General features: G+C 39.9%; 1 protein-coding gene across 8 annotated transcripts in view; it reads right to left on the bottom strand.

The window, feature by feature from the left end:
- The window catches only part of NSMCE2 (NSE2 (MMS21) homolog, SMC5-SMC6 complex SUMO ligase), a 230,332-nt gene that overhangs the window by 214,634 nt on the left and 179 nt on the right, over nucleotides 1–15,519 (bottom strand). For 6 of the 8 annotated variants that reach the window (XM_065903317.1, XM_065903318.1, XM_065903311.1 and 3 more), the window contains exons 2-3: nucleotides 10,180–10,350; nucleotides 1,058–1,114 (exon numbers count right to left, since the gene is read on the bottom strand). In XM_065903317.1, coding sequence (XP_065759389.1) covers nucleotides 1,058–1,114; nucleotides 10,180–10,336 — 214 coding nt within the window. In that variant the 5' untranslated portion in view covers nucleotides 10,337–10,350. The remainder of the gene's footprint in view (nucleotides 1–1,057; nucleotides 1,115–10,179; nucleotides 10,351–15,519) is intronic. The other 2 variants (XM_065903314.1, XM_065903316.1) reach the window with 1 other exon arrangement.

Below are 15,519 nucleotides of genomic sequence, written 5' to 3'. Positions count from 1 at the left end.
GCTGCTGAAGTTAAGAGGCTGAGCCTCTCGAGCTTGCTCAACACCAGCAAGAAACTAATTTAACACATCAACTACAAAATATGAAAATATTGTAGGTGTGGAGTCAAATCAGCATGTGACATTTCAAACAGAAACAAATATTAATAGGATCTGCAGAAGTAAGTAATTTTAAGCTAGTTAAACAATTTTGGGAAAAACCTAAAATACCAATCTCACCAGTGGTAGAAGACTAATAAGATTCAAAAAAAAAAAGAGAGAGAGAAAAAAAATCAACAGATAATATATTATTTTACCAACTGGTTTAATGTGAATACTCACCAAAACCACTTTAAAAAATATGCAAAACTGATTTAACTACCATTACAATTTTCTGCCCTCCTCTTCAAGTCACTGAAAGCTGAAATGCCCCCTATACTTGCTGCTATTACAACTGCCATTTCTAACATGGAACTATCAAGCATCTGAAACACGGCTAGTCCAGACTAACAAAAGAATGTGGGTACAAAATTAACTCAATTGTCATATTGATTATATGTTGAGATAATAGTTTAGACAACATTAGATTAAATAAAATATTACTAAAATTATTGCCTCCTCTTTTTTCTTACTTTTGTAATGAGGATACTAGAAAATTTTTAAAGATGTGGCTCACATATTTTTACTGACCAGTGCTGTTACATATAAATAATACTTTACATTTATGTAGCACACACATACGTAATTTCAGGTGTAAAGTAGATAAAGAGGGAGAAATGGATCTGGATAATAAATATCTTCTGTAGAATAATCAAATTGGTTTCATCTTTTAATCACCAATCTAATAAAACCTCCTTTCTTACTGAAAGACAAACTTTTATGTCTTTTAAAAAGGACCTGATGTTTCAAAAATGATTCTAAAGTCTGTTCTACTTCTACTATGAACTGTCTCCTTTTCCTAAAATTAAAATAGTCTTAATTCTTTTAGGTGATCAAAGATACATGATAAAGTGCCAGTCTGATTTTAAAATCTGATCGAGCGACTCCATTTCAGTTTTTTCTGTAGTAGTCATTTTCATACCTGTTAGGTCTTTGAAACCAAACCCATGCTTCTGCTTCAAAGATTGTTCTCCAGCATCTAGAAAAACCCAGGCAGTATTCAGGTACTATACAAATTCTGTTTTAAAAACTAAACTATGACTCATTTACTGTTTCAAAAAGTAACATCCCAATGTGGATGGGAGAGCTTAGCAAACAGGAGAGCACAGCAAGCAATTATTTCCACACATTCCATCATGTGTAGAAACCATGCCAGCTCTCAGGTTGCTAGAGTCGGGGAAGAAAGAGAATCTGGAGGTGTTGGAATGGCTGGAAATTTATGGAGTTACAGTGCACAGCAACACGAGGTGAGGTGAGGCCAGCAACGGCCCAAACTTTCCTCTCTGTGGGTCTTAAAAAGGAAACAACTCGGCTTTCTGACTAAGGAAGGCAACAGGAAAGGAAAACACATTTCACACTTTCTAACATCCCCAAACTGTCCCACTACAGTTGGTCCACCGATAGAGTTATACCTACTGTTCATATCTGTATGAACAGTACATATAATTGAAAGTGGTTTTTAAATGTTATCGACAACAACAAGATTCACTAAGGTAGAATGGTAGGTAATAAATATGAGATGTACTCTTCTATTTTGTGACAGGGCCAGCATCTATCTCTGGTAAATGAACTGAGTAACCTGGATAAACAGAAATAAAACCAGTGAAAAGGAGAGGTATAGTCCTCATTCCTTCCTGGAAGAGGTGACCTTAACCTTAATAGCCCTACCTTTATGTTGTTCTGATAGAATCAACACATTTTTCTGTATCCTTAGATATACAGAATAACTCGGGTTCCAAGTTATGAAATGTCAGTAACTTAGTGATTATACCTTTTAAACCATCTTGAACCGGCAATCAACACACACAGCAAGGGCCCAACGGCGACCTGATTAACAAGTGTCCTGGTGCCACCTAGTGGTGTATGCTTCCCGTCAATGGGCAAATAATGATTAGACCAGAGTTCTTGGCCCATAGAGGAGCAACATCAGCTTGTCCTAGACCTATTGAAACTTTAGTACTGGGGCCCAGGCATCTGTTTTAACAAGCCCTCTAATGTAATTCCTCCCACGTTTGAGCACTACTGGATTCATCAGTCCTGACACAAAAATTAAGTGCAAAGTATTAAAAAATTAGGTTCAACAATGAACAAAAGTGCTCAATTTCTAATTGGGGAAAGCAATTTAGTTTTCTGCATTTTGAATCCAAATATCTGTATTTAATGAACTGCATTAAAAGCCATTTACTAACACAATGATATCCATCCAACATTTGATAGTCCCAGTCTCTGAAAATATCCTAAGTGCACCCTGAGGTCTATGCTCCAAGGAAATCCAGTTCAAAGGAAAGGCCAAACACATAACAAAACAAAAATACAATGAAAGTGAAAGTTGCTCGTGTCCAACTCTTCGCGACCCTGTGGACTATACAGTACATGGAATTCTCGAGGCCAAAATACTGGAGTGGGTAGCTGTTCCCTTTTCAAGGGGATCTTCCCAACCCAGAGATGAAACCCTGGTCTCCCACGCTGCGAGTGGATTCTTTACTGGCTGAGCCACCAGGGAAGCCCAAGAATACTGGAGAGGGCAAACTATTCCTTCTCCATCATATCTTCCCGACCCATGAATCAAATCGGGGTCTCCTGTACTGCAGGTGGATTCTTTACCAGATGAGCTACCAAGGAAGCCAAGCCCAAGAAAGTCAAAGTGTTAGTTGCTCAGGCTCTTTACAATCTCATGCACTGTAGCCCACCAGGCTTTTTAGTCCATGGAATTCTCAAGGCAAGAACACTGGAGCCAGTTGCAATTCCCTCCTCCAGGGGATCTTCCCAATCCAGGGATCAAACCCAGATCTCCTGTATTGCAGGCAGATTCTTCACCGCATGAGCCACCTTAAGAAAAAGCATTAATTGTTATCAGGATATCAGGTAATGGCCTCTTAAGGGGGCCCACCTGAAAAAAGGGAACACATGAAAAGCCAAGGTGGTAGAACACTGGTGATTTTTAAATTAAGAGTCACCAAAGGGCTTCCCAAGTGGCAGAGTGGTGAAGAACCCACCCGCCAATGCAGGAGATGCAAGAGACATGGGTTCCATCCCTGGGTTGTGAAGATCTCTTGGAGAAGGGAATGGCAACCTGCTCCAGTATTATTGCCTGGAAAATTCCATGACCAGAGGAGCCTGGCGTGCTACAATCCGTGGGGTTATAAAGAGTCGGACATGACTGAATGACGGAGAACACACTGATGATAACACCCCCTAATAATAACAGACATTGCAAAAAAGGTCCACTGTTTATATCTGCTCTGATGCAACTATATTATAAAGTAATCAAGAGAAAAGCAGGTCTGACGAAGCCTTGCTGAACTGTTTATTTTCTATGTAGGTCTTAGAGGAGAACTTGGTTACTTTAAATAACGTAAAACAACTGGGATTCATTAAGAGAAGTTCCACAATGCATTTAGTTGTTTGCATTCCTTTAAATTCAGCTTAATATTACGCTCTTCTTTGAGGGGGAAAAAACCTAATTTTTAATAAGTATCTGTTTATTTACAATTTAAAAGTTATATGCTTGAAGTAAAAAAACTGGATCAAGAGATATATGCCCAACATGACCACTGGTCCACAGAGTCACAATTAAGTATATATACCATCCTTTCCTCCACGGCTTAAATGACAAATCTATCACTTAAAAGAAAAAAACAACTCTTAAAAAGCTAACCATGCAAAACCAAGCCTCAAATACGACAGGTAACATCACAGACATTAATATCGATGGCATAAAATATAAAGGTACTGCAATAAGAGATAGAGAAAATATACCCCCCAAAGGCCTCTGACATCACTAACAGCTGGTAAGAATTACTGCCATCCACTGAGGGTCATCAGAAAGAGAAAGTGGCACCAGAAAATCTAGGTCAAGGGGCTGAAATCAGGCCAAAGTGGCTTTAAATTCAAATCCCCTAGCTGTCACTTATGTGTCTGCCCTGTGGTAAGTTTTTTCAACTCAGTGAGCCTCATTTCCCCATCTATAGAGTGAGGATAAGACTACCCCGCTCAGCGATTTTCACCACCTTGCCTGTCTGCATGCCTTCTCGGTCGCATCCAACTCTTTACAACCCTGTGTACTATAGCCCACCAGGCTCCTCCGTCTATGGGATTTCCCAGGCAAGAATACTAGAGAGGGTTGTCATTTCCTTCTCCAGGAGATCTTCCAGACCCAGGGATCGAACCGGCGTCTCCTGCATTCGCAGGCCAGGTTCTTCACCACTGCGCCACGTGGGGTTTTCACTGCATGCACCTTTATTTAATAGTATCGGCCCACAGTCAGCTCTCCCAGCTCCCATTTCTTCACCCACTTCAACTCTTACATCAGGAGGTGAGGCATGTTCCCAGATCAAGACTAAACAATACAATAATGCTGACGGAACATTTAAGAGTATCTCATATGTATCTCCAGGACACAAGTTAACAGTACATGGAGTTTTACCAGCTGAGGAAAAGGCTTACAAACAGGACAGACAGATAACAAATGAAGTGACTATACCAGTGATAAAAGTATGCTGCCCCCAGAGTTTACTCAAATTCATGTCCACTGAGTTAGTGATACTATCTAACCATCTCATCCTCTGTTGCGCTCTTTTTCTTTTGCCTTCAATCTTTCCCAGAACCAGGATTTTTTTTCAGTGAGTCGGTTCTTTGCATCTGGTGACCAAAGTATTGGTGCTTCAGCTTCAGCATCAGTCCTTCCAATGAATATTCGGGATTGATTTCCTTTAGGACTGACTGGTTGGATCTCCTTGCAGTCCAAGGGATTCTCAAGAGTCTTCTCCAACACCACAGTTCAAAAGCATCAGTTCTCCAGTGCTCAGCCTTCTTTATGGTCCAACTCTCACATCTGTACATGACTACTGGAAACACCAGAGCATTTGACTCTACAGGCCTTTGTTGGGTATGTAGTGGAGCCTCCATAAAAACCCAAAAGGGTGGGGTTCAGAGAGCTTCTGGGTTGGTAAACACACAGAGGTGCTGGGAGGGAGGCAGGCTTGGGGAGGGCACAGAAGGTCTGTGCCCTTTCCCACTCACCTTGCCTTTGGCATCTCTTCCACCTGGCTGTTCCTGAGATGCACCCTTTTATAATAAATCAGCAATCGAGGACGTAAACTGCTTTCCTGAGTTCTGTGAGCTGCTCCAGCTAATCCTATCAATAGAACCCAAAGGGCAGACTTACAGGACTGAGTCCATAGCTTGTGAGATCTGACACTAACTCCAGGTATAGTGTCAGAACCGAACTGAACTGTAGGACACCCAGCTGGTGGCTGCAGAGATTTGGAAAACTGCTAGAGTGGGGAAAAGACCCAGACATTTGATAGCTAGAAGTGTCAGAAGCACTGTGAGTAGCAGAGTAGAAACAGTGCAGTTTTCCCTACACCTGGGAAACATGAAGACACGGGCAAAATAACTGAGCTCTTCTAGAGACCTGGATTTTTAATATTCTGTAGGCCACACCTTTATACTTTTAACACTGCAGATACCATAATTTTCAGTAGTCTTCATTTATTTAAGTTATAATAATCTCTTGCTTTTATAATTGGCTCCAGTTACAAAAGTGATATAAGACATACAAACATTGGCTTCTTATGGTTATTATTATTTTTATTGTCTTTTGGCCACCACCCCACTATCATTACTTTCTTCTAATTACTGCTTCTACTCAATAACATAATTATGGAATAAAGTATAAGAGCGAGGCCCAAAAGAAACCTTCCCCATAACTAGAGTCCTGGCTGTAAGAAGCAGTTCTTTAGACAGAGAAATTTATTACAATATAATGAAAATCCAGATCTTCCTAAGAAAATAAGCCTTGAGAATGTGACGTCAGTATGTGCTGGCCTCTCAAACCATTAAGTAATTCTGAAAATAAATTTAATATAGAGGATTTAAGTAAAATAATTACTCCTTTTTCACAAAATTAGATGATGAGTGAGAGGGTTATGGGTGGTCATAATCTTCTTTTTCTTTCTATTCATCTAATTTTTAGATTTAGGAATGCCTTCTTTCAGGAGGAAAACTAGAATACTACCCCCAAAAGCATTCAAATTGAGAAGTATGCACTCAGCTAAATACTTAATGTTTGCAAAACTTCAGTTATTCATGAAGAGCACAAACTTCCAAGACCATGCAATTTTTTAACTCTGACCACTGTTCTTTATTCATCACTAACTCTAAAGTAACTGTCACAAAGTGAAAACTCTGTTTCTTGCCTGGATGGGGTAAGATGTGAAAAAGAAAAGAAATCAGGTTTAAAAAGGTGATGAGTCTTAGCCGGAATACAAATTCTGGATACAAGAAAGAAAACTGACTATCATTCAGTCAATTCACCATATCACTTCTATCAGTCAGGATGCTCTGGCTGCAAGGGGAGGAAACCTGTCCACCATCGTTTAACCAAAAAGGAACTGATTTTCCTGCCATTACGAGTCCAGAAATAGACAGTCCAAGGTCAGCACAATGACCCCAAAGGATCCCAGCTACTTCCTTCCAGAACCACACTCAACTCTGACTTTATAAACAGAAGACGCTAAAAAGCCCAGGAAACGCACAAATGTCCAAGGGAAGTCGTTGAAAACTCCACTTGCAGAAAAGGACAAAAGCTGATGAGCTGTTTCAGAAAAAGTCTGCAACCTCACTTTGGAATTTCAAAGGGAGAAGGAAAAGAAGAGGAAAAGGGAGAGGGAGAAGAAAGGAAAATCAGATACTGTCGACCTCAACAAAATAACCAAAACTTTCTGGGCTAAATATCACTAAATGTTACTTCAATATTATCCAACTGCTGCAAATGCCAATTGAAGGACAAAGTCAATTTTCAATAAAGTGTAACGGTTAAGGGCAGAAAGTCTGCAGTCAAATCGCTTATGCTCAAATCTCAACTTCCACTGCTGAGTCACTGCGTGACCTTAAGAAGGTACTCAGCTTCACGAAGCCTCAGTGGCTCACAGTGGGGATAACAACAGTCCTTACTTTGCAGGATTTCAGGTCAGACCAAGCGAGACAGCACCTGTAGAAACAGCACAGCACCTGCACACGTTTGATGCGTGTCCCAAATCCAGCTCTTATCTTTAGGGCAGTATGGCCATCACCATCACCACTGTTCCTTGGCATAGCTCAACCGACATTCAGTTACCTGCCTGACCTTAATAACTGCAGTCTTTCTGCTCTGCTGCTTTCAGCAAGGCACAGACAGAAAGCAGCATGGAGCAGTAAAATCCAAAAGCTCTCCATCAAAATTTTCTCATCTACTGAACCCTTGGGCAATTTAAATATGCATCTTTTTATTCTTTTCTTCCAAATGTTCCTCACATATTCAGCAAGAATCAGATATTTCACAGATAAAAAATTATAAGTTCAAAATTCAAAGAAAATTACCTATCTTTGAGCAAGTTATAGAACTAAGGCTGTAACTGGGACTAAAGCCCATATCAGGCTGATTTTAAGTCCTTCATTTAAGTGGCAATTTTGGCCCTGTCTCTTAAAAAGTCTTTCATCTACTGTTGGAGACTGAGTTAGCATCAAATTTACTTAAATGCCGGGTGTTTTTCTACTCTCCGGGTCCTTGGACAGCACCTCGGTCTGGTGCCACGTGAAGACTGCTCTCCTAACAAGCGTTTGCTCAATCACTCCAGTGGGGGTCATTCTAGGCCTCCTCTCTGTATGGAGTTTCTCCGGTCAGCTAAGTCCTCCTCACAGGCACTCCAGTTCAGGATCATAACCAGCTGTGTAGTCCCCGAGACCCTTCCATAAGGTTGACAGGATCAAAACTATTTCATAATAACTGTCAGACCTGCAATGGAGTAGCTGCAGCAGAGACCACATGGCCCACAGAGTTTCAGATATTTGTTATCTGACCCCTGATGGAAAAACTTTGCCAATCTCTGCTTTAGAGCATGAATCTTTCAAAAACTGATGCTTATGTTTCTTCTTAAATGACACAGAAGATGTTGCATTTTGCATCAAAATATACGTCTTATTAAAAAAACAAAACAAAATAAAAATGAAGTTTGTATTAAAAACACTTAGAAATCTTCAAACCAAATCCTGAAAAAAAACTGATACAACCCTCCAGGAGGTTATGTAACAGCTCTTCTCTCATGGTTTAAGATTTTACTATGAGATTCTCCAGGATGACCTACCAAAGCCAAATCTCCACCAGCATCAAAAGAGACTACAAATCAGGCTGGACAGGGGTAAGACGTTTAGAGAACACCCACAAAGATGGGTGACTTCTGCTGCCTTCTGTGAATGAATATTTAGTATGGAACTCACCTTCCTGCCATGAGTGACCATAAGGCCGGGCAAAATATATGAAACAACTGCTTTCAGGCATTGAGACAACAGGCAGAGCAGAACTGGGATTCCTGCGAAATCAAGTGAGGCAAGTCCTCTAACTGCTCTCCTCCCTGCAGAAAGGAGGGAGAATCTAAGTGGAGCACAGCAGTCTGGAAGGCCCCAACAGAGACCGGAGTTCAAGCTGCTGAGCATCAGGGGTTTTGCAAGACAGAGCACAGTGAGGGAGCATGCAGAGAAAGCCCTTCAGGAATCTATACAGATTCCTCCTAAAAGCTAAGTCAACCCAAAGTGACGCTACACCGTGTGCGTGCTCAGTGACTGAGTCATGTCCAACTCTTTGAGAATCCATGAACTCTAGCCTGCCAGGCTCCACTGTCCATGGGATTTTCCTGGCAAGAATACAGGAGCAGTTTGCCATTTCCGTCTCCAGAGGATCTTCCCCACCTAAGGACTGAACCCGTGTCTCCTGCATTTATAGGCAGATTCTTTACCACTGAGCCACGCAAGAAGAGAAAAAGACACTAGATCTGTCCTAATGAAGTTTAATAACAAGTCTGGAATGGATCAACCTAATCCACAAATTACTTAGCTGCCAACCAAAACAAAGGTCAATACTCTTCAAGGGAAGATGACAAATTCCAGAAACTCCACAACATAATGTACTCAAGCAGCAATGGACAGAGCTGACAGAATCAGCAGACGAGAACATTATAAATGCACTTCATGTGCTCAAGAATACACAAGAAAACACGAGCATAATGAAGAGAAAAATTAGATTTCATTCTTTTTTATGTCTTCTAAAGCTCTAAAAAGTCTCTGAAATTAAAAGTCCTCTGGATAGACTTAGCATATTAGACCCTTGAAAAGACAGGACTAATGAACTTGAAGACACAGCAAAAGAAACTATTCATACTGAAGCCAAGGAGAAAAAAAAGACTTGAAAAAATGACCCAAGCCTCAGTGACTTATGGGACATTACCAAGCAGTCTAACATACATGTAATTGGAGCCCCAGAAGGAGAAGGGAGAGAAATACTAGCAGAAATTTTTTCCAAATTTGATCAAAACCGTGAGTCTACAAATCCATAAAGCTCAAAGAACACCAGAGAGAATAAACAAAGAAAGGCATATCACAATCAAATTGCTGAAAAACAGTGATAGTAAAAAGAAAGCAGAAACATTATGTTGCTCCCCTGCTTCTATCTGTGATATAAAATAAAAACAAATCTAAACCGAACAAAGCAAATAACATCTTCCTAGATCTTCTGATCAAAAAATTGTGGTCAAGTTTAGGAAAACTGAACTTTTCTCATTTTATTGTAGAGGCCTTCCTTTCAGTACCCCTAGCATCAGCTTAGTCTGTCTACTGAGTAATTAAGCATGAACAAAATATAGTTAAATTACTGAAGAATAACTATCATAATGCTATATACCATACAGTTCACAAGTATCACATACTTTTGATTGTATGCTTCTTGAAATCAGAAATCTGCATGTTTCAGCACATAAATTTCTAGTGCAGTTTCTAGTGGTTTGAACATAAGGGTTTGAACACATACAAATGAGTCAATCTCATCTCATCCTCAGTACATTACTATGCAGTATACATACAACAAGATGAGAAAACAGATGCCCAGAGGGTTAAATGAATGTCCCAAGCTCACCCAAAAGGTGAGTGGTATCTCACATCCCTAGAGCAATGCCACCGAACAGGGTTGCCTCAAAACAGATACAAAAGAAAGAAGTTTTAGTTATTACTTACTCTGAGTTTCCACGAGATCCAAAGCAACACTACAAGCTGTGTCCATTCCAGAGCTGATACAGGCTTGGAAGTTTTTCAAGGAGGACAGTGCAGATTCTACACGACTGAAGGATATAAAACCAGTTGAACCTGAACTTGAAGTGGAACGCCCCGGCATCTTGAAATTATTACCTAAGTTTTCAAACACAGTGAAATGAGATTTATGAATAAGAATAATAACTGCATAGGAAAACAGAACCACTAGAAATATCCATATGACTGTATCCAGTATCTCTACAAATGCTACACTATTCTATAGCCCTTGAAAGGATATCAAAGCATTGTGCCATCATCTGGGCCACCAAACAATAGCTGCCCTTTTAATATATAGGGAAAATAAGTGTTCTCATTTTTTAAAGGAGGGATAATACCCTCTTCCAAAAGATTCCCTGATTCTCTGAAGAATTCAGCAAGAGCTAAGTTCCTAAAAACCTAAAACAAAAATGAGTCAGAAAGAGCAGACTGCTCATATGATCCCTTTTTCCAAAAAAAGAAAACAGTAGCAATAAAATAGTTTAATAAGGGAGAATTTTCCAAACCTGCAATTTTTAACTTATCTGACATATGAGTACTGATTTCAAGCCAGTGAATTAGAAGCCACCTCCAGGCCCTGGCATAAAAACCGAACTCTCTCTCTACACCATCCAATTTTACAGCTTGAAACAGACAAGCAATGACCTTAGGAGTCACATACTGAAGATGAAGAATCACCAAATGGAAGGAGCCTAGGTTTCCACATCACTGCCTGGAGGAAAACTGCCCACCAGTCAGGTTCCATGCATGAAGGAAATTGAAAAGAACTTCAGTTTTGCAAAGCCATTTAGATTTGGGGGTACACCTATTATTACAACACCAACTGTTGTTCAAAAAACACAACCCTGCAAGGATCAAATGATATGGTTTAAGTATTCAGTTATCTGGGAGGTCAATCTTGATTCTAGTGTAAGTCTAAATTGTCTAGAACAGCACTATCTAAAAAAACTTCTTTCTTCCATGACAAAAATGTTCTTCCTATAGTTTGCACTGTCCAATATGGAAGCCACCATGCATGTGTGATTATTATTTAGCAGCGATTACTGTTGGTCAGAATAGCATCAGTAGCCTGACAGAAGAACTGAGTTTTTTTGTTGTTTGTTGTTTTTTTTTTTAAGAACTGAGTTTTAAATTTTATTTCATTATAACCAATTTAAATTTAAATAGCCATACCGTAAGTCAACTACACTTAAAAAAAAAAAAATAGTAACATATCTGCATTGAAACAGATTTAGAAGCCTTTTTATAGCAATACCCAACTTTAAAAAAAATAAAATCATTATTCTTGGTACATAGTCACATTCTTTAATCAGTTTATTAGCCATATCTGTGTTTAATGCTATGACATGGGTGTTTTTGAAGATGTATTATCTCAGTGTGCTCTTATTATTTTAATTTTTCATAGAATTTCCTGAAATTCTCTTCAAAACTGCATGTCATGCTTATGAATGTGACGATGCTGATACCTTCAAATGCGTCTTTTCTGAAGATCATTCTTTTTAAAAACTGTAAAATACTACAAGTAACCTTCTGTGAAGCTCAGAAGTAATACTTCTAAATGGAGAATGTTTTCTATTCTATTCTCATTTTTCAAATAGATATATGTAAATATTTCATCACTAATATTTTTACCTATCTTTGCCTCTATTCAGAGGATCTCTGTTCAACAAATATCTTTTACAAAACCAAACTTATCAAGTAAGTTACCTATTATTATTTTTGTCAATGCTCTGCTATGTAGAAACAATGCAAAAAAAAAAAAAAATTAAATAACCACATGTGTCCAGTGGCTACTGCACTGGGCAGCACCATTCTAGAAATACAATCATCAAAGTATAATATATATATAATATCACACACACACATACATACATACTAGGGGTTAGGTTAGTCACGGTATGAACAGGACATATCTTCCTAGAATATTAATTTTACTTAAAGAAAACATGAAACACATTTATATTAAAACAAACATTAGTTACGTTACAAAGTAAAACATGGGGGCAATACTAGTAGGAGTTAACTACTAAAAACTCCAGCAGGGGTTCAGCATGTAGCCTCTGGAGGCAGACTATGTGAGCTCAAAGCCTGATTTTGCCATTAAAGGAGCTGAATAACTTGCGACAAATTCCTTAACCTGTCAATGCTTTCCTTTCCCTTTCTGTAACATGAGGATGATCAAGGGCCAGTGTCAAGGGTTACTGGGAGGACTAAATGAGTTCACTTGTTTGACAAAACACTCAGAATAATGCCTGGCAAACCATCTTTTAAAATGAGAACAAATATCACCACTGACTTAATCATCACTGTGAGGAGCAATACAGAATAGTGCCTAAGTGAAATGGACCCTGGACACCAATGCCTGGAAATCCCACCTGTCCACACCACTCAAAACTGCATCACTCTGGTTGAACAGCTGAACTTCTCTATCTTCGGTTCCCCCCCGCCCCCACCCCATGTAAAAAGAAGATAGCACATCTATCTTACAGCATTATTGTAAGGATAAATTAAACTTTGTAGTTTTCTCAAACATGTCTGATCTTAAGAATCAGTTGAAATATTTTCTAAAACTACAGACTAATGGATACTATCTCAGACCTACTGAATCAGTCTCTAGTGGACGCTCTGAGGAAATGATATTTTTATGAAGCACCCCCACATAATTCAGGTATGGTAAACACTGAGATAATTGTGCCCTCCAAAATTCATGTTTACCCTAACTTCCAATGTGATGATATATGGAGATGGAGCCTTTGGGAGATGATCAGGTTTAAAGGAGGGGGGAGCCCTCATGATGGGATTGGCATCATTAGAAGAGGAAGAGACACAGGGCTCGCTCTTTCTGTCCTTCATGTAGATTTACAGGAAGGTGGCCATCTGCAAACGAGGAGAACCTCACCAGTACTCAACCACACCAGCAACTTTTAGTCTTCAAAACTGTAAAAAATAAATTTCTGTTGCTTAAAGCACCAGTCTATGATAATTTTTAACAGGAGCCTGAAGTAAGACACAATGCATATAAGAATTAAGGGATTCCCTGATAGCTCAGTCGGTGAAGAATCTGCAATGCAGGAGACCCGGGTTCGATTCCTGGGCCTGGAAAATCCGCTGGAGAAGGGATAGGCTACCCACTCCAGTATTCTTGGGCTTCCCTTGTAGTTCAGCTAGTAAAGAATCCGCCTGCAATACAGGAGACCCAGGTTCGATCACTGGGTTGGGAAGATCCCCTGAAGAAGGGAAAAGCTACCCACTCCAATATTCTGGCCTGGAGAATTCCATGGGCTGTATAGTCCATGGGGTTGCAAAGAGTTGGACATGACTGAGCAACTTTCACTTTCACTTTTTCACCTTCATATAAGGATTACTATAACCCAGGACAAACAGAAAGCATCTACTACACGGTAGCCATCCTCATCATATGAATGTAAAATTCACATTACTCCAGTGGAACTTTACACTTGCAGACAGGTGACGAAAAACATCTTTCCGTAATTCTGAACTACCAAGAGGAACAATTCAGATCCAAAAGCAAAGAGAAATGGCTTTTCCCTATCTCTGACAGAGGAGCCTGGCAGGCAATAGTTCATAGGATCGCAGAGTTGGACATGACTGAAGTGACTTAGCATGCAAGTACAGCTAAGTACGTAAGTCACAGGGCAGCCTGCCACAACAAAGAATTATTTGTTCCCAAATGTCAGTGCGGTAGTTGAGAAACCTTGGTTTAAACTAACCACTTCTTGAAGCCTTCCTTCAAGGGGATCAGTGATTATTCTGTTCTCTATACCTATGGTTCTCAAAGAAAGCTTAAAACAGGGTTACCCACTTCCTGAGTTTTTCCTCTAGCATACTATGTTGCCTTCCCTAACAGGCCTTGTCTTCATCAGTTGGTGCTGCTGTAACAAAATAGCGCAGACACAGTAACACAGAAACAACAGAAACATTTCTACAGTTCTGGAGGTTATGAAGTCCAAGGTCAAGGCACCAGCACAGTCACATTCTGCTGAAGGCCCTCTTCCTGTGGTTCATGGCCAAGGCCTTCTAGTTCTGTGTCTTTACATGGTAGAAGGGGTAAGGGAGCTCTCCAGAGCCTCTTTTATAAAGGTATCAAGCCTACTTGGAGGGCTCCATCCTCACGATCTAAGCACTTCCCAAAGGCTCTAGCGCCTAATTACCATCATCTTGGCTTTGGGAATTCAACATATGAACTGGGGGTGGGGTGGGAGAGGATATAAACATTCAGACCACAGCAGGTCTGTAAGATTCTCTGTAGATGGGGTGGCCAATAATCAGCTAATGTAAAAATAAAAATACTCCTCTCATCTTTGTGTGCAGCAAGTGGTAAGCACACAGCAAATAACCTAGATACTGTGCTGACCACCTTTAAATCCATAGGGCCCTATAAAAGTTCAGCCACCAGAGCTGTACCTTCTTTTTCAATATGCAAGGTTACATCTTTATGAAGCTTTCTCTTATCCATACATACAAGCAATTGCTTGTTTTCTTCTTCATGCTACTACTATCCCCCTCCCCCACCCCCACACACATATTCTACTTTAAAACTCATCACAACTACTTGCTCACATGTCTGCCACTCTTTCATCCTGCGAGCAACTTAAACTAGAATTCTGACATATTCCACACTACATAAAACAGCCCCTCACACAAAATAGGCGACCAATAAAAATCTGGAAGAGTTACATCAATAACAGAAACCATTTCTATGTCCCCTATAGCATGCCATGAACTGGTGTCCCTAAGCTTTGCTCTCATTATAGTTAATCCTCACAACCATTTACAGGCGAGGAGAGAAAAGTAAACTGACGCCGGAGAGTTTATTTCAACTATGTGCCCAAGGCCCTGCTTTGAAAGCCAGCTCAAACCAGATTTATTTAGATCAAGAATTCGAGACCTCACACTACTATATATAAACAAATAAATAACAGAGTCCTACTGTGAAGCACAGGAAACTATATTAAATATCTTAATAATCTATAATGGAAAAGAATCTGAAATATATATACACATATATATCTGAATCACTTTGCTGTACACCTAAAACACACTGTAAGTGAACAATATTTCAATAAAAAATAATTCATGATCCACACATTTAGAGCCAAAGAATGGAGAGATGGCGTCTTGGGAGAGTGAGGTCAACGGCCCCAGCCTCCCCGCTGTGACCGTTAAAAGAACCACGACCATAACCCAGGTCCACAGATCGCAGCTCCGGGCACCCTCGGAGCGCCCGAGAAGGAGGCGACACCCCTC

Source organism: Muntiacus reevesi, chromosome 12, assembly GCF_963930625.1.
Source record: "Muntiacus reevesi chromosome 12, mMunRee1.1, whole genome shotgun sequence".
In the NCBI taxonomy this organism is placed as follows: Eukaryota; Metazoa; Chordata; class Mammalia; order Artiodactyla; family Cervidae; genus Muntiacus; species Muntiacus reevesi.
This window is presented reverse-complemented; position numbering and strand designations above follow the sequence as displayed.